Here is a 26671-nt window from a genome sequence, read left to right as displayed (position 1 = left end):
TATTTTCCGCTTAAAGCAGTCGCGTAAACCTATTGCAACATGCGTCACTAAATACGAATATATGCCATTGTGTGGTACAATTTATAATCCCTCGTCACTTGAAGAGTATAATGCACTTCCTGCTGCAGTAATGAGACATAAGCGTGCCGGATCCAGTATCGCACTGTATAAGCCTTATACAGGGTCATCGAGAAGGAAGAAGTTTTTCTTTGGCCGTAAATTAATGTTATAATTTGGCAATAATTTATTTTACTGTAGTGTCTTCTGCAAATACTGTATTTATATGGTTTTACAGATTGTTTGATCTGTAAGCTCGTTAGGTCACATGGAAGAGACAGAGCGGCAAACTAACGATGGGATGAACCGGTGTGACACTTGGGAGTAAGTATGCAAAAAAGTGTTCAAATGTGTGTGAAATCTTATGGGTCTTAACTGCTAAGGCCATCAGTCCCTAAGCTTACACACTACTTAACCTAAATTATCCTAAGGACAAACACACACACCCATGCCCGAGGGAGCACTCGAACCTCCACTGGGACCAGCCGCTCAGTCCAATATTGCAGCGACCTAGACCGCTCGGCTAATCCCGCGCGACAGTAAGTATGCAGTCGCTAAGGGAACGATTGACCAGTCTTAATCTCTTCTCACTTACCTTTTGGGTAAATATACATTTCAACAAATTTTACTTTAATACAATTTACTTTTTTCTCAAAATAGAAAAGCACAGCCTTTTCCGCAAATAGTGAAAGATGGAGCATGCTACCGTAAGTTAATTTCCATCACTAGTGACGTCATAATTCCGACCCAAGGTTCACTAAGTAAGCAACTTTGGATAGCGAAATTTGTTATACCAAAGTAAGCTTTATTTCATTGACACGTAAGTTACGTCTTACGGGAGATATATTACGTAACCCTAATCTAGACAAGTACCATTCTTTTTTGGGTGAGGGAGAAGGTTTTAAAACTCCACCTTCCGTAAAACATTGTATCTCTTTTTTTTCTATTTACTCATACATGTCTCGAAAACGATGTGACATCTTCAGTGGGTCTAAAAAATTATATAAAACTTATGGCTGTTTTTCTGTTTTAAGCCCAAAACTAAAGCATTAACATTACACGATGTGAATGTAAAATGACTCGTTCCATATCATTAGGATTTATCGTGCAAATGATCCGTGCAACATGAAACTAACTAAGTAACTAGATGGTCCGCACTGTGGTGTATGACTTTATCTTGAACGTTATTTACAAACTGCCTTGTAACTGATTTCAGGATAAATACGGTAACAAAAGAAGCTCCAGGTCCAAAGATTTCAGTTATTTCGCAGTTGTCGAACATTACAGTTGCTGTTATCGCACCGACCTTGGGTTTAAGTGTGTCTATGTGCTACATGTGTTTCTTTTGCACAAAAGCTTTATTATATATGTGGATAATGAGAATATGGGCAGTAAACAAACGGTGGTACAAAGGCAGGTCTATGTTTTGAACATCATTTCTCTTTTTTATGTGAAACAGATTTTTAAAGCTTCTTTTCTGGCTTCTCGACAAGGACGTACCCTGAAAATATCATTTTTCAACGAACTCCTTCACCGAACTCCACATTAAGGCACAAAAGCGAAGCGTTTTAGCCTGCTCACGATGCTTATTTTGTCACGCTGTCTTTATATTGTGTGTACTCTGCCTTAACAAGAGAAATGCATTCTCATGTGATATGTTTTAGTATTTTTGTAACATTTCTAACAATTGATATTGTTTTTGTGTATTGTTGTTGCTGTCGTTTTAGGTTCTAGATTCTCTTGTGAACAGCAGATCTTTTTTTATGGCGGGTTGAACTACATCTACATCTACATCCATACTCCGCAAGCCACCTGACGGTGTGTGGCGGAGGGTACTTTGAGTACCTCTATCGGTTCTCACTTCTATTCCAGTCTCGTATTGTTCGTGGAAAAAAGGATTGTCGGTATGCCTCTGTGTGGGCTCTAATCTCTCTGATTTTATCTTCATGGTCTCTTCGCGAGATCTATGTAGGAGGGAGCAATATACTGCTTGACTCCTCGCTGAAGGTATATTCTCGAAACTTCAACAAAAGTCCCTACTGAGCTACTGAGCGTCTCTCTTGCAGAGTCTTCCACTGGAGTTTATCTATCATCTCCGTTACTACCATACGAGTATTTCGGTTATTTCAACCCTCTGAGTAAACCATGTCTGGGAAGGGATGCTTTGCGATAGAGAACAAAAACTTATGCATCAGTCATGGGTGATGAGAAGGATCATCTTCATGAGGTGATGACATAATCTACAGAAATTTGCCACCCGTGATGGTAACCAGCTGCTGGCAGTGTCTTGCACTTGGTCGTCGTCATGGAAATGCAAACGTTAATTACTATGAAACATTTTTCCTCTCCAATCACCGTACCAGCCTTCCCCATCGATTCCTCAAATACTTACCAACCCCTGGTTCACTCAGTGCCTTGTTCTCATACTATAGTGTGACTGTCTGCTATTCTCCAATACAGCGTAATTAAAAATCGAGACTCCCACACGGAGGACGTTACAATTTCGTTTCTCTTTATGAACACCTGGCACTCTTAGTGCATAACTTGCAACTAAATAAACACCCCAGGACCAACAAAAAACTTAGCGTGCTGGGTGCGCAAAATCGTCAGGATTCATCTACGGAACTTACATTTGTGATGACCTTTTGCAGGCAGTCAGTTTCTTGGGCTTACATGGTTCAAATGGCTCTGAGCACTATGGAACTTAACTTCTGTGGTCATCAGTCCCCTAGAACTTAGAACTACTTAAACCTAACTAACCTAAAGACATCACACACATCCATGTCCGAGGTAGGATTCGAACCTGCGACCGTAGCGGTCGCGCGGTTCCGGACTGTAGCGCCTAGAACCGCTCGGCCACCCCGGCCGGCTTGGGCTTACATTATCATAAAATCTGGAGGCCGTCGAGTTTTTCAGTACCTAAGGTTTGATGCTTTTTGAGAGTAGTCAGGGGCTGGCAATGCAGCTGAAGTTAGGAGAATTACTGCGGACAGACGGCAGATGCCCTGCTCCGCGCATGACCTACAACCGGTTCCAGCACTGGGCTAATGGAGCTGTCTGCCTCATTCATTCGCTTCCAGCAGCTATGGATGAAATTATACACGTTCCTGAGCTTTCCATGTATATGCTGCCTCAGTTCTTTCATATTCTTTGTCGAGCTCCAATTTGCCTATTGATATTTTTCATTCGGTCTCACGGATTGCCCAAATACTTCTCACAATCTGTAATTCCCGTAACTTTAGTTTTGCAACTGGCGTTCCACAATGTTTTGCAGTAAATATCAACCTTCAGTAGACACTCATGTGGGATGATACACACAGCCTGTATGCCTTAGTGACTGAGTGGATATTGTAGACATGATATTAACACAATGAAAATATGTTCTACTGACACTTAGCTGTGAAATTTACTTTGATCAGCTGGAATTAGGCATAAAAAGTTGCTTTATCAATGCACAATAAATGATGCAAATAATTTTATTTCACCTAACGAAAACAAGCACCAACAAGATAACATTCTAATCTTAGCAGTATAGCGCAGTATTTGAGACAATGTGGTAACTACATTGATATACCTAAATGAAGGTTATTGTGGAAGCAGGAGATAAGTGGAAACTGTCAACACCATCTCAGACCCTGTTTTCACTAATTTATAAAAGGGTTACATAAAAAACAAATTTCGGACTAAAGAAGTTATACCGATCAGAAAATAAAACTGAGATACGGATAGTGCAAATTTATATCTGCATTTTATTACGCAGCGACAAAATAATACGTAATTTCACACTAAGAGTACAGCACATTACTGAAATCACACTAAAGAATAAACCAGGAAAATTACACCGATTATACATGTAGGGAAGTAAACAAGATATAACAGGGTCTGTCTGAAAGGCATGCAACGACAACATTCCATTAATTGTTGCAGCACAGAGGATACCAGTAGAAAGAAAGATCTTTTGATGACTAATTTTTCTCTCCTGTTCCTTAGAAAAACATAAAATCGTAGATTTCTTTAGAGAAATTACAGGCACTGACCTGCGCAGAAGTGTCCACTAAACCTCTACAAACAAATGGTCTTAAGTACTTGATTTCTCGAGAGTATTTCTTGCATACGCATAGCTCACTGGATGTCTAAAGGACAACTTATGTTCCGCAAACAGAAAGCGGCTATATTATCTCTTTTCTCCTTTGCGTAAATAACACATTGCACGACACTCTTATTGATGATCTAATAACAGAACGTAGATTATCAAGCCAACGTTAGCTTAGGAAGACTTTGTGAAAACATTGGGTTAGGCAGATGGTACAGTAGAATCTGTTGTACTGTTTTGAGTTAGATACTGTGAAATAACAGTGAAATCTCAAAAGTAAAAATGAGAGAAAGATAAGAGTCTTACACCCGCCATAAAGTTACGAAATATCAATGATGTTTAGTTTGTGGGGCGCTCAACTACTCTGTCATCAACGCCCGTACAAACCCCCAATCTTTACTCAGTTCAATCTAGCCACTTTCCCGAATGAGGACGAAATGATGAGGACAACACAAACACCCAGTCACCGGGCAGAGAAAATCCCAAACTCGGCTGGGAATCAAACCCGGAACCCCGTGATCCAGAGGTAGCAACGCTAGCCACTATACCACGAGCTGCGGACCAAAATATCAATATGCCGATCCACATGGAAACATTATAAAAATAAATCGTACCATAAACTATACAAAGAACGATATTGGAAGGGATTCAAACCGAGGTGTCGTATCTCAAGGACTTACTACCCTCACACGAACACTAGTGAAAGCTGATTTGTGTGAGCCATCCGTTGAAACATCACTAACCGACAGTACGTCACGATGCCAGTTCCGCTTCAGCTTGTCTGAATTTCTCCTCAGTGAATAACGGAGTGGGTCAACTGGAAACTAAGAGCGGTTGGTGTATGAAACTCTTACTTCATGCCGGCCGAAGTGGCCGTGCGGTTCTAGGCGCTGCAGTCTGGAACCGCGAGACCACTTCGGTCGCAGGTTCGAATCCTGCCCCGGACATGGCTGTTGTGATGTTCTTAGGTTAGTTAGGTTTAACTAGTTCTAAGTACTAGGGGGCTAATGACCTCAGAAGTTGATTCCCATAGTGCTCAGAGCCATTTGAACCATCTTACTTCATATTTATCGGGTATCTTGAAACCACTTCGTCTTTCACTGACGAAGGTTTTCACAAAGAGATTTTCAATTAATGTAGCGGAATATCAACAGCCAACCTTACCCTGGTTGTACCATGTGAGTAAATAGGCAAAAAGAACTTCTGTTCATAGGCTTGTATATTCCCGATTTACGGCTAACGTAAATTTCAAATCACTGTAATTGTATTCTTTACTTCCTTTTTGAAGATGGCAACATAAGGTGAGTTCCTAATTTGAAACAAGTTGCTTGTGGACGTCCTACGCTATAAGCTCGCTACACCTTTGCTGCAGCGCTGTCTTAATAATGGACTCATCGTCAGTTCTATTGTGTATTGCATAGAACGGAGATGTGGCATCTTGAGAAGAATTATGCCAAAAGAATTCTTCAAACGAGCGCTCCGAGTAATAGTCAAATAAACCAGTTCAGCCTTTAGATTAATCGACATTTACCAGAATATATTTGAGTGGTAGGTAATCGCTTATAGAGATGAACAATGACTCGAAGGAGACAAAAAGCCTCACCTGGATGTGATGCTTAGTTTATGCTTACGACAAACTAAGAATTGAATGTGTTAAGTATAGGTGTTATAAGCTTCCGAACTGTTTCAGATTGGGACTGCCAAATACAGTTTCTAGGTAGATTTTCACTCTTGAATAAAAGAACGGCGTATCGGTCTCTGCTCTAAGAAGTGGCATTAAAAATAAACAATCCTGCTTCAATTAGATCCACGAGTCACGAACAAAAATTGTTATTGTTTACGATATTTAAACATATTTACGATTTTAAATACAGGACGTGTACGTTCTTGCCAATAGAGGTAACGGAATGGTTCATTACTTGCATACGTCGCCGGCATCGCTAATCAATGGGTAGCACAGTCCTAACAGCAGAAGATTCTAAACTAAGTTAAGTGAAACTGTTCTTCAGTCTCCCACTTACTAGGTCAAGAAGGAAACTTCCCGTCTGGTAACGTAAGACACTATTCTTTAGGTCAAAAAATGCACTTATTTGTCAACTTTGTCCCATTGAGGTCACTATACTGTGTAAAACTGGTTTCCAGTGAGCAGATTCTATCCCTGCTATACAACTCTGGAAGGTTTGCAGAATTCCCATCTTCGGTGGCCAGAACACCTTTATTCGACTCAAAACGTTTACGACCCCAGATTTTTTAAAAGTAACAAAAGCGGATATTTTAGAGGATTTAAAAACTGATAAAGCAGCTTGATGTAGGAACAGTTCATACTTCAGACCTCTCAGATCTTCAGTACCTTTCTGTTTCAAATATCATTATATTTTCGGCATACTCTCTGTGTTTCTGTTGTCGTTTCTTCGGCATACAGCACGTCACCTGCAAGTTCGTTGGATAGTTCGCACTTGCTTTTAAGCACAGAAAAACGTAACTTTTGCACCTCGGTCTTAATTTTCTTGAATCACAACGTGCAAAAGTTATGTTTTTCTATGTTTAAAAAGCAACTGCGAGCCAACCGACGAACTTGCAGATGTGCTGTATGCCGAAGAAACGGCAACAAAAACATAGAACATATGCCGGAAATAACGGCAACTAGCGTAAAACTCATGTAGTGAGTAAACGAAATAGGAATAAAGAAAAAAAATACTGATGAGGCGATATTGTTGCTGAAAATAGTTTGAGAAAGAAAATAAAATAAATAAAAACAAAAGTGTTTTTGTATCAAAGTGGAACCACAAAACCATATTACTGTTTTTTCTTTTGTGCAAACACGAACCGACGGAAGAGTTTCACGATAAAATGATTGTTAATTGTACATGTGAAACGTGCAGTATTATTTATTCTGCTATGCCTATGCTGGCAGCTATTTACTATACTTGGTAGAGCTGATCGTCCGACTCGGGAGCTGAGTGGTTCAAAATGGTTCAAATGGCTCTGAGCACTATGGGACTTAACTTCTAAGGTCATCAGTCCCCTAGAACTTAGAACTACTTAAACCTAATTAACCTAAGGACATCACACACATCCATGCCCGAGGCAGGATTCGAACCTGCGACCGTAGCGGTCGCGCGGTTCCAGACTGAAGCGCCTAGAACCGCTCGGCCACCCGGCCGGCAGCTGTGTGGTGCCGGCACGGTAGCTCAGCGTGTTCGATCAGAGTGCTACCTACTACGAAATAAAATTTTGAGAAAAGGAATCAATGAGCAACTTCATTGGATGTCGTATAACATCTGCCCAGACCAAACGCAACGAACAATACCAGGAAAAGTAATGGTTGGAGTAGATGTCTGCCAGGTGGAGGACCCGGGTTCGATTCCAGGTACTGCCATGTGCTTTTATTTGGTGAGAGGATTGGTACGAGGTGCACGCAGCGTCGTAACGCCAGTTGACGAGCTACTTGACCGAGTAGTGGCGGCTCCACGGTCTGGAAAGTCTGCGACAGCGGTTGGCTGACACATGCCTCTCCTTACCGCATCCGCATTACGCCGCAAGGCAGAAGATGACACAGCGACCGGTAGACAAGACTTGGGCCTTCACGACCTGACTAGGGGCTCGTTTTACATATGATAGCCCAGTTTCACATTGTGGTCAATCTCGATGTTTTTATCTGTGGCTGCAGTCATTCGAAGACATTTCGTTCAAGAGAATTACTCCAACATTTGACTTCAGCACCGTGTTTATTGTCTACTGAGGACTTCTAGTTTACCTCCTCCAAGTTGTATGACTTTCTGTTGATATTAAGTTTCAAATTTCGAATTTATAGACGGGGAAGTATTTCTGGTTATCCATTTGAGTGAGACAAACATCATGAAGTGTCGGCAGACGTGCCAACACTGTTTTGTTGGAGGAGACCGAAATGCACGCTATAAGCACACGCAGGCTGGCGTGAGGTCTGAAACAGGATACGTAATGAATGCTATAAAGAAAAGTACGTAGCTTCTGGAATACTTAACTTTAATCCACATTTGTAGAACATTGCTCTTGAGGATACAGAAGTATTATAGCAATTGAATACGGCGCCTTGCTAGGTCGTAGCAAATGTAGCTGAAGGCTATGCTAACTATCGTCTCGGCAAATGAGAGCGTAATTCTCAGTGAACCATGGCTAGCAACGTCGGCTGTACAACTGGGGCGAGTGCTAGTACGTCTCTCTAGACCTGCCGTGTGGTGGCGCTCGGTCTGCAATTACTGACAGTGGCGACACGTGGGTCCGTCGTATACTAGCGGACCGCGGCCGATTTAAAAGCTACCACCTAGCAAGTGTGGTGTCTGGCGGTGACACCACACATCACATACCACTTATCTTCTTTTTTCTTGCCTTTTCCCAGTTCTCTACGATGTCTGCATTTGTTACATGGGTTTTGGCAATGTTAGTGATAGCTGATGGCTGGATGTCTTTCCTGAAGACATCACTCTCCCCCGGCATAGGATTTGTGCACCGAATCTAGCTCCGTGTAGAGTACTTGCGTGGCGTGTACCCAATATTTACTTAGTTGGATGTGGGAAACCGCCTAAAAACCACATCCAGGCTGACTACCACCAGCCCTCGTCGTTAATCCGATTCGATCCGAGGCAGACTCGCCTCCCAGAATCCCGAGAGTGACGGGCTCAAGCTCTCAGCTATGCCGGTGAGTACATAACCCTACTATTTATGAGTTTTTATAAATAAAACTATTCGATACTCGCCTTCACGTAGCACACCATACGTCAACATAACAAAATGGCTCTGAGCACTATACGACTTAACTTCTGACAAGGGAACCTCCCCATCGCACCCCCCTCAGATTTAGTTATAAGTTGGCACAGTGGATAGGCCTTGAAAAACTGAACACAGATCAATCGAGAAAACAGGAAGAAGTTGTGTGGAACTATGAAAAAATAAGCAAAATATACAAACTGAGTAGTCCATGCGAAGATAGGCAACATCAAGGATAATCTCAGCTCACGAACGCCGTGGTCCCGTGGTTAGCGTGAGCAACTGCTAAACGAGAAGTCCTTTCTTCAAGTCTCCCCTCCAGCGAAATGTTTTTATTTGATTTGGCAAAGTTATGATCTGTCCATTCGTTCATTGACGTCTCTGTTCGCTGTAATAAGTTTAGTGTCTGTGTTTTGCGACCGCACCGAAAAACCGTGCAATTAGTAGACGAAAGGACGTGCCTCTCCAATGGGCACCGAAAACATTTGATCGCAAGGTCATAGGTCAACCGATTCCTCCACAGGAAAACACGTCTGATATATTCTATACGACACTGGTGACGGCATGTGCGTCACATGACAGGAATATGTTGTCGACCCAACTAACTTGTACACTTGGCGAATGGGTAAAAACATTCTTCTACGTTGCCCGATTTAGCTTTTCTTGTGGATGTGATAATTACTCCCAAAAAAGTGATGAAAACATAAGAGTTTGTCACATAAACTGCAACAAATGAAACCAACAGTTTCGCAGTCGCTCACTTTTCCCTGTGCTCTGTCAAAACATATGTTTCAAATTTTTCCGTGTGTAGACCGTCAAATCCTGCCTATGTCCAAGCAAATCTGAACATGTCCTGGAATTTTGGAGAGCGAAGTTGATTATGTGTGAGTGCCTGAACGTTGATAATTTTGTGAAAATAAAAAATTAAACTTTCGCTCGAAGGGATACTTGAATCTAGGACCTTTCGTTCAGCAGCTGCTCACGCTAACCACGGGACCACGGCGCTCCTGAGTTCAATTTATCGTTGATGTTACATATCTTGCATATCGACTACTGGGTTTGTATATTTTGCTTATTTTTTTCATAGTTCCACACAACTTCTTCCTGTTTTCTCGATTGATCTGTGTTCAGTTTTTCAGGGCCTATCCACGGTGCCAACTTATAACTAAATCTGAGGGGGGTGCGATGGGGAGGTTCCCTTGTGAGGTCATCAGCTGCCTAGAACTTAAAACTAATTAAACCTAACTATCCTAAGGACATCACACACATCCATGCCCGGGGCAGGATTCGAACCTGCGCCGTAGCGGTCGCTCGGTTCCAGACTGTAGCGCCTAGAACCGCTCGGCCACCATGGCTGGCGTCAACATAATCAAAACAAATTTTCATTTATATCAACGCCGTCATTGTGATAGGTAAACTTTCGCATTGCCCTTGTACAGTAGTTGAGCTGATACTGTGTGTGAGAGGGTGCACAATTATCAAGCTCAGTACCTTGCGAAACCGGTAAGGCTTGGCATTTTGTAGCAGAAGTCGTTGTCGAATACAGTATGAGTTAGGTAAGAGTGCCTTTGAATTAGCGTGTTTCCTCAGGTCGTTAGCCACCCGCCACGTAAAAGCGTAGTTTCCGCGGCGAAGCGTGCAGTTTGGCTGTGCTGGTAGGAAAGGAGGGCAGCGCGAGGCGGGATGCGGGAAGCAGACGCAGCCGGCGGGCCTAACCTTGTTTCTGAACGACGCGCTGGCACGCCACATGCTGAGCCCCGCCTTTCTGACACAATGTCCTTATTCCTGACGGCTGCCCCTCGTAGAGTTGCGAAAACAATATACTTCACATTGCTGCTGGAACTACTTGAGCACAGTGAGACAGGAATTACGAACAATAACGTGCACCGCTTCGTGGTCACTGCTTGAGAGAGATATCATCTAAAACTTGCACCTCCTTTTATTCCGTGAACTGTTCTATATATATATATATATATATATATATATATATATATATATATATATATATATATATATATATAATTGTAACGATATACGGCAATCTAAATAACTTGAAAAGACAGATACACTAACATAATAATTGGCGGTGAAACTTTTCACAAAAGTCACTTAGAAATCAGCTAAAGTAGAAAGCCAAGACGACCGGAAACATTTCGGTGTAAACACCGTCAAGTGGGGCTCTAATGCCAGATCAAATGGCTCTAAGCACTATGGGACTTAACATCTGAGGTCATCAGTCCCCTATACTTAGAACTACTTAAACCTAACGAACATAAGCACATCACACACACACGTGCCCGAGACAGGATTCGAACCTGCGACGGTAATAGCAGCGCGGTTCCGGACTCAAGCGCCTAGAACCTCTAATGCCAGCCACCATGTTTAAATGCAGCATGAAGATAGACCTACGTACTAAGATCAAGCGTAGTCCTTCTCTGCCCTACTCTATACAACAAATATACAAGCTCAGCTACAATTGTTATAACTGGAGCCATATGCTAACGTCTTTCGTATTACACGGGGCTTACGAAAACTATTTCAAATGAGTGTGCGTACTGATATTTAACTGAACATATTTTGTCGAAACAGCTAAGAAGTTGAACGCCGTAATACAAGGACTAAGTCTGGCACGAGAGCCCCACTTCCCAGCGCTTACGCTGCAATATGCGAATCCGAGATTTTCAATTTTAGCTCATTTCTTGGACACTTTTGAGAAAAGTAACACTGATAACACTAACAAGCTTTGTGTGTCTGCATTTCTCTTTTCAAGACCTTTATGCCGTTAAAAGAACCGTAATTACTTCAGTACATCGGTTGATACAAATATTAAACGGATTAAACGTGCAACAACATATCGTTCTAACTTACGCACTATAATATTCCGTAAACCTCTTTTCGATATTATGAACGCCTCATGAAATATAAAGAGTGCAAACTGTAGAGGTTTCAACTCGTATATACACTACTGGCCATTAAAATTGCTACACCACCAAGATGACGTGCTACAGACGCGAAATTTAACCGACAGGAAGAAGATGCTGTGATATGCAAATGATTAGCTTTTCAGAGCATTCACACAAGGTTGGCGCCGGTGGCGACACCTACAACGTTCTGACATGAGGAAAGTTTCCAACCGATTTCTCATACACAAACAGCAGTTGACCTAGCGTTCTCGCTTCCCGAGCACGGGGTCCCGGGTTCGATTCCCGGCGGGGCCAGGGATTTTCACCTGCCTCGAGATGACTGGGTGTGTGTGTTGTCCTCATCATTTCATCATCATCATGAAAGTGGCGAGATTGGGATTAGCGAAGGTTCGGAATTTGTACAAGCGCTGATAATACGGAACGCAGTGCTGGATCCCAACAGCCTCGTATCACTAGCAGTCGAGATGACAGGCATCTCATCCGCTTGGGTGTAACGGATCGTGCAACCAAGCCTCGATCCTTGAGTCAACACATAGGGACGTTCGCAAGACAACAACCATCTGCACGAACAGTTCGACGACGTTTGCAGCAGCATGGACTATCAGCTCGGGGACCACGGCTGCGGTTACCCTTGACGCTGCAACGCAGACAGGAGCGCCTGCGATGGTGTACTCAACGACGAACCTGGGTGCACGAATGGCAAAACGTCATTTTCTCGGATGAATCCAGGTTCTGTTAACAGTATAATGATGGTCGCATCCGTGTTCGGTGACATCGCGGTGAACGCACATTGGAATCGTGTATTCGTCATCGCCATACTGGCGTATCACCCGGCGTGCTGGTATGAGGTGCCATTGGTTACACATCTCCGTCACCTCTTGTTCGCATTGATGGAACCTTGAATATTGGACGTTACATTTAAGATGTGTTGCGACCCGTGGCTCTACCCCTTCGTTCCATCCTTGCGAAACCCTACATTTCAGCAGGATAATGCACGACTGCATGTTGCAGGCCCTGTACGGGCCTTTCTGGACACAGAAAATGTTCGACTGCTGCCCTGGCCAGCACATTATCCAGTTCTCTCATCAACTGAAAACGTCTGGTCAATGGTGGCCGAGCAACTGGCTCGTCACAATACGCCAGTGACTACTCTTGATGAGCTGTGGTATCGTGTTGAAGCTGCATGGGCAGCTGTACCTGTACACGCCATCCAAGCTCTGTTTGACTCAATGCCCGGGCGTATCAAGGCCGTTATTACGGCCAGAGGTGGTTGTTCTGGGTACTGATTTCTCAGGATCTATGCACCCAAATTTCGTGAAAATGTAATCACATATCAGTTCTAGTATAATATATTTGTCCAATGAATACCCGTTTGTCATCTGCATTTCTTCTTGGTGTAGCAATTTTAATGGCCAGTAGTGTAAATGTAAATATGTTTCTCTTGAGCTATGACAGTAGCGTAATGAGTATCAACTTGATCTGTGAAATAGTTTTACACACAAGAATTTTCAAAGTACCTAGTGTTGTGAGGACTTCGTCTAAATGGATGAAGTGGAATTTAATGCAGTCATCCAGTTCTTTGTTTTGAACGCTTGACTACCAACAAAAATTCGTTCCAAGTTAGTGAAGCTGTGTAAAGTATCTGGGCTTTTATTTTCAACAGTTAGTAAATTGATGCTGGAAACCAAATATTTATCTTGAAGACGAATACGTGAAACCTGTAACCATAGATGAAAACTCGAGAAATTTGACAGTATGCTGTTGGACGATCGGCGATTAAAGACGTGTGAAACAGTTAACATTACAGTCATTTTACACATAACATTTTAGACGTGTTAACCATGGGAGAGACGCAGTGGTAACACGTTTAATTCGTATTCGGTAGAGTGGCTGCTCAAACCCGCGTCCAGCCATCTAGATTTAGCTTTTCAGTGGTCATTACAAATCACTTAAGACAAAGACCAGAATGGTTGTTTTCAAAAGACCACAGTCGATTTTCTTTCCCATTCTTCCTCAATTTTTGTGCTAGACTCTACTCCTTTTTGTTGGATACCAACTATAGCACATTCGGGAGCGAACGCTTGTTCGAAACACGGGACCGATTTAAAAATAATGCGCTGATTCCGTGCCCATATTTGCTATCCAGAAAGTGAAGACCAGTTAGTGGGAGACAGTGGGCCCGCACACAGAAAGCTGAATACGATTTTGTGTGCTAACGGACGTGTTTTTCTAAGACAACTCTTGTTTATTACTTCGATAAGGGTAAAAATCAACTAATGAAAATTACGTAAGTATTATAGATTAAGTGAAAGGCTTTTTGTTTGTTTAAGAAAATGTGTGGGCAGAAATACCAGAAAACAATTGTGAGGTTATTGCATCTGCCTACGTGGTGTCTTGTTGATGGGAAATCTGACGGTTTTCAAGTAGAAGTAACTGGAATATTCATTCTACACAACAGATCTGGCACCTTCTGTCTTCGTTATCTTCAAACAATCAAATAAATATGTACCTGGAATTTGTTATGAGGTCGGTGGTGATGTTATGACAGCCACAAATGTCTACTTCGATTCGTACTTCAAGAATAGAATCTTCTCACTGAAGAAAGGGTTGCACAAAATGCACTACTACATGGAATAATGCATCGTTGAACTAAGAAACGTAGTACTTTGCTGTTAGGCCAAAATCTTTTCACCTTCCTCTCGTAATTTTGTTGCTATTATGTCAGAAACTATTATTATGAGACCGTGGTTGTGCCTACATCCGAAGGGCACTGTAAACGTTCTCAGCCTAACATAGATATGGTACTATTTAGTAAAAATACTATGACCTTTACGAGGAAAGTTATAGTGGTGCAGTGATGTACTACATATTTAGTTACTTGTTTATTGCAATAGTGTAAGTGCTTAGAATTCCTTGAAAAATAACAAAATTGAATTAAGAGCTATAATAAAACGTTTCGTTTTAAGAGGTTCAACCCCGATGAGCACAGAAAAGCAGTTAGCTTCTACATTAAAGGGTGGTGAATTTAAGTGTGTTGGTTCATTCACTGAAGACGACAAACATTCAGAACACCTGGGAACCTGAACAACCGACGAGACTGTCGAAAAAATTCACAATACAGTATTCAGTTACCGTCGTTTGAAGATATGCGCGATTGCTGACATTATTACACCACAACAGACCGAATCCATCACTTTGTAGACAAGATTTGAGATACGACAATGCTTTCCGCAAGATACGTGCACTATTTGTTAACCAACGCGCAAAAATCATTCTAATGAACATTGTTCAAGAGTGGTTCGATTTATTTAAGCGCAGTAACAGTGAATTTATGAAACTTTTCTTAAAAGTAGATGAAATACGGACTCATCATTACATGCCAGATAAAAAGGATTATTTGAAACAGTAAGTAACAAAAGGCGAGAATGAAGCAAAGAAAGCAAAAGTGCAGCCAATCTTATGACGCTCACAGATTACTCCCAAAGAACAAAAACCATCTCCAGAGAGTACTGCACTTCACTACTAGGTGTTTGTTGTTGTTGTGGTCTCCACTCCAGAGACTGGTTTGATGCAGCTCTCCATGCTACTCTATTATGTGCAAGTTTCTTCATCTCTAAGTACCTACTGCAACTGCTTAGTGTATTCTTCTCTTTGTCTCCCTCTGCGATTTTTACCCTCCACGCTGCCCTCCAATACTGAATTCGTGATCCCTTGATGCCTCAGAACATGTTCTACCAACCGATCCCTTCGTCTAGTCAAGTTGTGCCACAAATTTCTCTTCTCCCCAGTTCTATTCAGTACCTCCTCATTACTGATGTGATCTACCCATCTGATCTTCAGCATTCTTCTGTAGCACCACATTTCGAAAGCTTCTATTCTCTTCTTGTCTAAACTATTTATCGTCCATGTTTCACTTCCCTACATGACTACACTCCATACAAATACTTTCAGAAACGACTTCCTGACACTTAAATCTATACTCTATTTTGCCCTCGGGAAAAATTACGGCTGTAGTTTCCCCTTGCTTTCATCCGTTCGCAGTACCAGCACAGCAAGGCCGTCTTGATTAATGTTACAAGGCCAGAGCAGTCAGAATGAGTTTGGAAGTTAGGAGGCGAGGTACCGGCGGAAGTAAAGCTGTGAGGACGGGGTGTGAGTCGTGCTTAGGTAGCTCAGTTGGCAGAGCACTTGCCCGCGAAAGGCAAAAGTCCCGAGTCCGAGTCTCGGTCCGGCACACAGTTTTAATCTGCCAGGAAGTTAGAGATCAGTCAAACATCCAGACTGTTGCCCCTGCAACTACTGAAAAGACTGCTGCCCCTCTACAGGAACCACACGTTTGTCTGGTGTCTCAATAAATACCGCTCCGTTGTGGTTGCACCTATCTGTATCACTGAGGCGCGCAAGCCTCCCCACCAATGGCAAGGTCCATGGTTCATGGGAGGGACTAGATGTTTACGAGACTGCTTGGCTCTGAGCACTATGCGACTCAACTTCTGAGGTCATCAGTCGCCTAGAACTTAGAACTAATTAAACCTAACTAACCTAAGGACATCACACACATCCATGCCCGAGGCAGAATTCGAACCTGCGACGGTAGCGGTCGCTCGGCTCGAGACTGTAGCGCCTAGAACCGCACGGCCACTCCGGCCGGCTTATGAGACTGCTATTCAAGCTAAGGGGTCTCGTAAAGATGAATGTTCTCTTTTAACACAGTAACTCCCAACTCCCCTATACATGTCTACGTTTCTCATTTGCTTCACACTCAACTGATAGTATCCGCGTATTTTAGATTTTGGAATTTATATACACCGAGGAGCCAAAACACTATGACCATCTGTTTAACAGCGTGTTTTCCACTTTTCAGACACAGTACAGCAGAGATTCTACTTGGCACGGATTATATAAGTCCTTGACAGGATTCCAGAAGTATGTGGCACCAGATGTCTAGTCACAGGTCAAGCAATTCCCTCAAATTACGAGATGGCGGTTTACGGGCACGCAGTTGGCGCCAGATACGTCTTCCAGTGGGTACAGATCAGACACATTTGCTGGTCAGGACATCAATGTAAGTTCACTACAATGTCCCTCAAACCACTGTAGCACGATTCTGACCTTGCAACAAGGACAGTTATTCTGCAGGAAGATATCATCGCCATAGGAGGAGACTTCATGCATGAAGCGATGCAGGTTTTTTTTTTTTTTTTTTTTTTTTAAGTATGGCTCTGAGCACTATGGGACTTAACTTCAGAGGTCATCAGTCCCCTAGAACTTAGAACTACTTAAACCTAACTAACCTAGGGACATCACACACACCCATGCCAGAGGCAGGATTGGAACCTGCGACCGTAGCAGCAGCGCGATTCCAGACTGTAGCGTCTAGAACCGCTCGACCACTCCGGCCGGCGATGCAGGAGGTCCACAGTAATGTTATCATAGTTCTCTGCTGTCATGATGCCTTCGATTACCACCACAGATCCCATGGAAGCCCAACTCAGTCTACCCCATAACATAATTCTGTCCGCATCGGCCTGCATCTGGGGCACAGTGCATGTTCGTGCAGACATTCGCCTGGATGACAGCGTGTAAGCACCCGACCATCGACCTGGTGTAACAAGAAATGCGATTCATTCGCGAGGTGCCACGTTTCTGTCGATCCACGGCGAAAACTTAGTGATGCTACGCCCACTGCAGTCGTAACTGACGATGTCGTTGGGTCAACACAAGAACACGTAGATGTGGATGTGGAGCTCCATGTTCAACAATGGCCTTTAAACGGTGTGCTCCGAAACAGTTGTGCCTGCACCAGTATTGTACGCTGTCGTCAGATCTGCCACAGATCTCCGTCTATCCTGGATTACACAGTGGGGGATTCTTCGACCCCTACGTTTTGTGATGAGACATGGTCGTCCAACACCATACTGCCTACTCGTTCTTTCAACCGCTTTCCATAGGTGCTCGCGACAATAGTGCGCCGAAAGGTGAGCAGCTTCACCGTTTCACAGATTCTCGTTTCCAGCCGCAGCGCGACAACTATGTGCCCGTTGTCAAAACAGCTTACATCAGGGGATTTCCGCTTTTGCGACCTGCATCTTCGCTATAACGACTGCCCATTCGCCTGTCTTCCGCTTACATTCTTTCATCACTGCATCACGTGCCCGCAACACCACCAGGAGGCATTCAACTTCGCGGTGGGCAGTGGTCATAACGTTTTAGCTCATCAGTATATGTAGTGACCCGCTCCATGACAAAGTAGCTTTGACACAAATGGCCTCGCAGAACCTGTGTAAATAAGTAAATACAAGTAATTAATAGGTGTTATGTGCTGGAGAGGAAGAGTGTATGAATCTACAGGTACTTCCCATTGATTTCTGAGGTAGTCTCGATTGTTTTCTCATGACGCGTTTCTTTTTATTTCAGAGGAGAAACTAGACAAGCGTAATCAGAATTGTCTAACTGTTCCTAAATGAACTGATAAGTCTTCCCAGTCACTAACGTGGGTGCAAGGGAGTCAGGTTGACGCTTCCGAACCGTGCCCATCGACACGATTTTATTCATCATTTTCATTGTATACCTGCTGTTACATCCTCCCGCCGTCAGCAGTGCGCAATGTAACTCCAGATACCTCCGTTGTGTTTGTACGTCATGTGGTGCACCAGATACTGTGCTGCTTTGCGGAAACCAGTAGGAAGTACAAAAAAAAAAAGAGTCAAATGGCTCTGAGTACTATGGGACTTAACATCTGAGGTCATCAGTCCCCTAGACTTAGAACTACTTAAACCTATCTAAGGGCATCACACACATCCATGCCCGAGGCAGGATTCGAACCTGCGACCGTAGGAAGTACAAAGAAGCTGACCAACATGGTCTGCACACGTGCAAAACTTATTAACCCCATACTGGTCAGAGAATTTACGTTGCCAACATAATGATGTATTACTTGTGACGCATCGAGAAATTACTGTCCTGTCAGGCAGTTACTGGGGACTGCGGCCGCTCCCATAGTCCGGTCATAGTGACTCATATTTAACCACATGTGATACATATGAGAGTTTTACTTACCGAAGACCCTTCTCATAAAAACATACGTACCAGAGCCGTGACGAGACGTATGGGAAATAAAGTAGAAAATGCGTAACACAAATGCCGAATTTAATGCAATTTATTTAACGACCGGTTTCGGTCCAGTACCACGTACACGGTACTGCGCAAAAACAAAACAAAAACTGCAGTAAAATGCAGTGGCCAATATGGTCTGCAAGGTCAAGAAATTACGATAACAATATAAGAAGGTACTTACGTCAAATACGCAATTATATAACCTACATTACATATCACAGATTTTTGGAAATCCAAGGACATCATTTAAGTCTAGCAGAACAATTTTAAACGCAATAACGATGTGAAATGCAGGCGCTAATCACTACAGATGAAGACATTAAACTGGCTCAGGATAGTCAACAACAGAATCACAGTTCAAATATTACACAAACATGAAAGATACTTGAAGACATCGAAGATTGCAAGGTCAAAATGTAAAACAAATGTACATTAAATGCTATACAAATACTACAATGCATGTTATGTAAAATGTGTAGATGATTAAAACAGAAGTCAAGGCCTTTTTTACAAAGCTATATAAAAGCTAGATAACTTTTTATAAAGCTATATAACAACTTTTTTACAGTACTGTATAACAATTCCGGTTAGTTTTATAGTTTTATAAAAAAGTCTTTATTTCTAGCTTACTCTCTTACATATTTCACGTAAGATGCTTTATAATGTTTTTATGTACATGTGTTTTACATTTTGACCTTGTAGTCTCTGATGTCTTCAAGTATGTTCCATGTTTTGGTTATCTTTGTACTACATGGCGCTTGACAATGATATTGTGATCATATGTGGTTCTGATGTTTACTGTCTTGAGACGGTTTAATGTCTACATTTGTAGTGATTAGCGCCTGCATTTCACATAGTTACTGTGTTCAGAGTTGTTCTGCTTGACTTAAATGATGTACCTTGGATTTCGAAAAATGTGTAATATGTAATGTTGGTTTAGTAATTGCATATTCGACGTAAGTATCTTCTTATGAATGTGGTTGTCGTAATTTTTTGACCTTGCTGGTCATATTTGTCATTGCATTTTACTGCAACTATTATTTTGTTTTTGTACAGTACCGTGTACATGATCTCGGATTGAAAAATGGTTCCAAAGGCTCTGAGCACTATGGGACTTAACTTCTGTGGTCATCAGTCCCCTAGAACTTAGAACTACGTACACATAAATAACCTAAGGACATGACACACATCCATGCCCGAGGCAGGATTCGAACCTGCGACCGTAGCGGTCGCGCGGTTCCAGACTGAAGCGCCTAGAACCGCTCGGTCACACCGGCCGGCAATCCTGGATTGAAACTGGTCGGTAAATAAACTGCATTATAGTGAGCAGTTGTGTTATGCATTTGCTACGCTATATGTATGCTGATACCTGCCTAGAGAAGATGTTTTAAAAGTATGGGAAATAAGTTTGCAGGGGCGTGGTTTGCGACGTTACGTTCTTGTCACTAAATTACCCAAGCTGCAAAGCTCCGTATTGCTGAGCTGAGTTTGCAGGCAGCGCGTTATACGAGAAGAGCACCACCATCTGTCTGGCCTAACGAGGAGCCCGTCTCGCTTAGCGCGCTTGTTTACTCGCGGAACGAGGTCGCAAGCGAGACTAACTCCTGTCCTCAACACTGACCTCTAAAGCACGGAACATTACTCCCTTACGACAGAGTCAAGCAGGTGCGATTTCTCACACAGTAGGAAATCTCAAATGTCCTAGTCGGTCATTTTTATTCTCTTCATAGGGCAGAGAGTTGACAGTAACGGTTAGCAGTGCTCAGTTACAGAAGAAATATCGGTTTGAGGAAATTTTAATGCCTGAGTGCAACAATGTTTAACAATCATTTCCCGACAGAGCGAAACGTGCAAAAGTGGGGAGGACAGCAAAGCTTTGGAACGGGAAATCGAACAGCACTTATCTTCCACAAGAACGGATAGATATCATTCCTGAGAAACAGATCAAAACAGATACTGTGCAACACGCAGCGTGTGTTAGTTACGGACCTAATCCGCAAAACGCTCTAATCCTGGTGAGACTTACACAACATGAAAAGTACCTGGGTTAAACTGTTACTTAATTTTAAGATTTTTTCGCAGTTGAGTAATAAGAAGAATAAGCACACTCCACATGTATGAAAACTAGATGCAGTAACTTAAAGTAACACACGAACAAATCTACAGAAAGAGTCAACTGGTAATTCCATTTAAGGGGAGAGCAAATTAACGCCATTGAAGAAATCCAGTACTGTCCTACAGACTTCACTCGCGTATGTTTTCAGGAATATAAGAATTTTATGCACTTTGCTAAGAAACTGGGGGAGGAGGAGATTAGTGTTTAACGTCCCATCGACAACGAGGTCATTAGAGACGGAGCGCAAGCTCGGGTGAGGGAAGGATGGGGAAGGAAATCGGCCGTGCCCTTTCAAAGGAACCATCCCGGCATTTGCCTGAAGCGATTTAGGGAAATCACGGAAAACCTAAATCAGGATGGCCGGAGACGGGATTGAACCGTCGTCCTCCCGAATGCGAGTCCAGTGATTGCTAAGAAACTGCCTACAAAGAAGCCGACAGTAGCAGATATATCGGATAAACCTCTGGGCAGTGTTAACCGGAAAGTACATTGCAGCGCAGGGTCCAGCACAGTAATCCAATAAAACAACGTTATCACAGCCCTACAGGTTCGACGCCTATATTTTTTCTAGGCATACAAACATTTTAAACAGCTTACGAAGAAACTGCCTTGGGTAAATCCGAGAGAGACGCCGCATGCAGTATGGATTGTGTACCGTTCGTACTTTCGCCAAATTCCGACACAGTGCGCACGTATCGGCAGTGCAGTAGCTTAGTGGGCGCCAGCCATAGTAAAAATGTTCACGTTTCGGTCGAGTTAGTTTTCCATAAGCCCAGGGGGGGATAATTGAGGTAAGTCTATAGCTATCTCTTCAAAACCTTGTCGGCCTCATGATTTGTTCTTAGTCTATACTAAACAGTGAATTTTGATTCTCGTTCAAAAATGGTTCAAATGGCTCTGAGCACTATGGGACGTAACTGCTGAGGTCATCAGTCCCCTAGAACTTAGAACTACTTAAACCTAACTAACCTAAGGACATCACACACATCCATGCCCGAAGCAGGATTCGAACCTGCGACCGTAGCGGTCGCGCGGTTCCAGACTGTAGCGCCTAGAACCGCTCGGCCACACCGGCCGGCTTGATTCTCGTACTGGCATCTTGGCTATCAAGGTCAAGACTTCATAAGGTGCGGAGTGTCTCCCCTACAGATCGTGATACATGCCGCGGTAAAATCCGGTACATATGCCGCACATTTTCGTTAGTGATACTTTTGATGCACAAATTAAATAAAATTTTTAAATAAATGAAAACACGACTGTTTTGTTTGTATTTTCGGTCAAATGACTTAGCATGCATATTCCAGGATATTGACAACATAAGTGTAGATATATACTGGCTTTGACTTAAAGACACGGTATTTTTGCGGTTTTTTAGGATGTGGCATATCAGCCGTAACATAAGGGACAGAAGTTTCAATGTAAAGACGTTTCCAAGGTCAAATATTATGTTCATAAGTTACATTGAAAAAATCAAAAATATCGTATGTCACGGATAACTGGTGTGTTTCGTTGCACAAAAAATAACTAGAACAGCATCATGGTACCTGTCATATGCGATTTTGAAACTGTGCGTCATCTCTCCCGGATATACTGTAAAGGAAACCGGTGGTGGCAGAGGTATCGGACAAACCTATAGGCAGAGTTAATTGGGAAGTATATGGCAGTGCAGGCGCCAGTACAGTAATAAGAACATATTTGAATCCTGTGTTCTTATAGCTTGCTAAAAAAACTGCCTATAAGGAAGCCGACAGTAGCAAAGCTATGTCACTCTAAGCTGTGTTTCCGCGAGATGTGGAATTTCAATAAATGTGGATGCTAGACGGTGTCGGAATGAGACAGCCAGCGAGTGACTGCAGAGGCAGCAGAAGCGCTCACCTGTGCGATCTTGGGTGTCATCGGAAGAGCATGCCCGGCACTGCACTCACAGACACTGCAGAGGGAAGACTGTGGGAGCCGGCGGGCCGTCGGCCGCGGCAGGTAGCCGCCATGTAGGTCACTGGGCTAACCTCTGGGAAAGTACCGCTCACGCCGCCCCAGCCGGCGTTTCGGTGCGGCCAACGGCGTAGCCGCCTAGCCGCCCCGCCAGGCTGCTCCTTCGGCGAACGCCGGCCATTTCTTTATCCGTCCGGAAACTGGCGTCTCATCGCGGCTGTCGTCACCTGGGCCCGCGAGTGCGTGTGCTCGTGCGTGGCGACGCACCGGAAAGCTGGCCGCCCGTCGCCGAACGGTTCTCGCGCATCGCCGCTGCGGTTTGGCGCGCCCTCTCCTGCACGCGGCTACCCGAGTGCCGTTGCGTTCAAGCTCTGTGCGTTATACGACGCAGGGGTTGTATCCTCTCCCCGAATATCGACGGGTGGATCTCGTTTGTAGGGTACTCGACGCCGTAGTTCAAAATGGTTCAAATGGCTCTGAGCACTATGGGACTCAACTGCTGTGGTCATAAGTCCCCTAGAACTTAGAACTACTTAAACCTAACTAACCTAAAGACATCACACACATCCATGCCCGAGGCAGGATTCGAACCTGTGACCGTAGCAGTCGCGCGGCTCCGGACTGAGCGCCTAGAACCGCTAGACCACCGCGGCCGGCGACGCCGCAGTCATCAGCGTACTTTCAGTGGTAAAATCGAACAATGAACAACCGTGTAAGGAAATGAAACACCTAAAGCCGTCCTTATGATGTCATTTATTGTGTGGCTACCAGTTTCGGTGCTTCAGTGCACCATCTTCAGGCCTGTATGCATAAACAGTAATGATTGCATCATCAGTTTATCAATCATGCAGTACAAAGATAGACTGTTGTTGTTGTGGTCTTCAGTCCTGAGACTGGTTTGATGCAGCTCTCCATGCTACTCTATCATGTGCAAGCTTCTTCATCTCCCAGTACCTACTGCAGCCTACATCCTTCTGAATCTGTTTAGTGTATTCATCTCTTGGTCTCCCTCGACGATTTTTACCCTCCACGCTGCCCTCCAATACCAAATTGGTGATCCCTTCGTGCCTCAGAACATGTCCTACCAACCGATCCCTTCTTCTACTCAAGTTGTGCCACAAACTTCTCTTCTCCAGAATCCTATTCAATACTTCCTCATTAGTTATGTGATCTACCCATCTAATCTTCAGCATTCTTCTGTAGCACCACATTTCGAAAGCTTCCATTCTCTTCTTGTCTAAACTATTTATCGTCCATGTTTCACTTCCATACATGGCTACACTCCATACAAATACTTTCAGAAACGACTTCCTGACACTCAAATCATTACTCGATGTTAACAAATTTCTCTTCTTCAGAAACGCTTTCCTTGCCATTGCCAGTCTATATTTTATATCCTCTCTACTTCGACCATCATCAGTTATTTTGCTCCCCAAATAGCAAAACTCCTTTACTTCTTTAAGTGTCTCATTTCCTAATCTAATTCCCTCAGCATCACCCGACTTAATTCGACTACATTCCATTATCCTCGTTTTGCTTTTGTTGATGTTCATCTTATACCCTCCTTTCAAGACACTGTCCATTCCGTTCAACTGCTCTTGCAAGTCCTTTGCTGTCTCTGACAGAATTACAATGTCATCGGCGAACCTCAAAGTTTTTATTTCTTCTCCTTGGATTTTAATACCTACTCCGAACTTTTCTTTTGTTTCATTTACTGCTTGCTCAATATACAGATTGAATAGCATCGGGGAGAGGCTACAACCCTGTCTCACTCCCTTCCCAACCACTGCTTCCCTTTATGTCCCTCGACTCTTATAACTGCCATCTGATTTCTGTACAAATTGTAAATAGCCTTTCGCTCCCTGTATGTTACCCCTGCCACCTTCAGAATTTGAAAGAGAGTATTCCAGACAACACTGTCAAGAGCTTTCTCTAAGTCTACAAATACTAGAAACGTAGGTTTGCCTTTCCTTGATCTTTCTTCTAAGATACGTCGTAGGGTCAGTATTGCCTCACGTGTTCCAACATTTCTAGGGAATCCAAACTGATCTTCCCCGAGGTCGGCTTCTACCAGTTTTTCCATTCGTCTGTAAAGAATTCGCGTTAGAATTTTGAAGCTGTGACTTATTAAACTGATAGTTCGGTAATTTTCACATCTGTCAACACCTGCTTTCTTTGGGATTGGAATTATTATATTCTTCTTGAAGTCTGTCGGTATTTCGCCGGTCTCATACATCTTGCTCATCAGATGGTAGAGTTTTGTCAGGACTGGCTCTCCCAAGGCTGTCAGTAGTTCTAATGGAATGTTGTCTACTCCTGGGGCTTTGTTTCGACTCAGGTCTGTCAGTGCTTCTGTCCAACTCTTCACGCAGTATCATATCTCCCATTTCATCTTCATCTACATTCTCTTCCATTTCCATAATACTGTCTTCAAGTTCAAAATGGTTCAAATGGCGCTGAGCACTATGGGACTCAACTGCTGTGGTCATAAGTCCCCTAGAACCTAACTAACCTAAGGACATCACACACATCCATGCCCGACGCAGGATTCGAACCTGCGACCGTAGCGTGTCTTCAAGTACTTCACCCTTGCATAGACCCTCTATATACTCCTTCCACCTTTCTGCTTTCCCTTCTTTGCTTAGAACTGGGTTTCCATCTGAGCTCTTGATATTCATACAAGTGGTTCTCTTTTCTCCAAAGGTCTCTTTAATTTTCCTGTAGGCAGTATCTATCTTACCCCTCGTGTGATAAGCGTCTTCATCCTTCCATTTGTCCTCTAGCCATCCCTACACAAAGATAGACTAGAAACAGAATAATAATCAAGGGCTAGTCTCCACACGTGAATTTACTGTAATCATTTGATAAAATGCCTGTACTCAGTTTTCAGCTTAGCATTTTATAATTTTGATGTGATTAAGCCCTTGTGCATGGACTACTTGTGGATATATGTATGTTTCTTCGATTTACTTATTTCCGAGGTTGTACTTTCTTTCACTTTCTTTCATACATTTATCGCTTTCTACAGTTATTTTTGTCGTTTGGCGGGTTATTCCAGGATTGTGAAGATAATGCATTGCCCAACTGGCCAATCTACAGATCTACACATCTACGTGATTACTCTGCTATTTACAATAAAGTGCCTCGCAGAGGGTTCAGTGAACCACCTTCAGGCTGTCTCTCTACCGTTCCAATCTCGAACGGCGAGCGGGAAAAACGAGCACTTAAATTTTTCTGTGCGAGCCCTGATTTCTCTTATTTTACCGTGATGATTATTTCTCCCTATGTCGGTGGGTGTCCACAGAATGTTTTCGTAATCGGAGGAGAAAACTGGTTAATGAAATTTCATGAGAAGATCCCGTCGCAACGAAAAACGCCTTTGTTTTAATGATTGCCACTCCAATTCACGTATTATGTCTGTGACACTATCTCCCCTATTTCGCCATAATACAAAACGAGCTGCCCTTCTTTGTACTTTTTCGATGTCATCCGTCAGTCCCACCTGATGCGGATCCCACACCGCACAGCAATACTCCAGAATAGGGCGGACAAGCGTAGTGTAAGCAGTCCCTTTAGTAGTCCTGTTGCACCTTCTAAGTGTTCTGCCAATGAACCGCAGCCTTTGGTTTGCTCTACCCACAATATTATCTATGTGATCATGGAATACTGATTAACGAATTTATTAAT

The 26671-nt window shown here is 43.2% G+C and overlaps 1 protein-coding gene across 1 annotated transcript in view; it reads right to left on the bottom strand.

Moving 5' to 3' along the window:
- The window catches only part of LOC126183935 (serine protease filzig), a 160293-nt gene extending 137243 nt beyond the window's left edge, over nucleotides 1-23050 (bottom strand). The window contains exon 1 of the mRNA XM_049926282.1: nucleotides 22928-23050. Coding sequence (XP_049782239.1) covers nucleotides 22928-22948 — 21 coding nt within the window. The 5' untranslated portion in view covers nucleotides 22949-23050. The remainder of the gene's footprint in view (nucleotides 1-22927) is intronic.
- Nucleotides 23051-26671: the final 3621 nt, after the last annotated feature.

This window comes from Schistocerca cancellata, chromosome 4 (genome assembly GCF_023864275.1).
Source record: "Schistocerca cancellata isolate TAMUIC-IGC-003103 chromosome 4, iqSchCanc2.1, whole genome shotgun sequence".
In the NCBI taxonomy this organism is placed as follows: Eukaryota; Metazoa; Arthropoda; class Insecta; order Orthoptera; family Acrididae; genus Schistocerca; species Schistocerca cancellata.
Note: the sequence above shows the minus strand (reverse complement) of the source record. Positions and strands in the feature narration are given on the sequence as shown.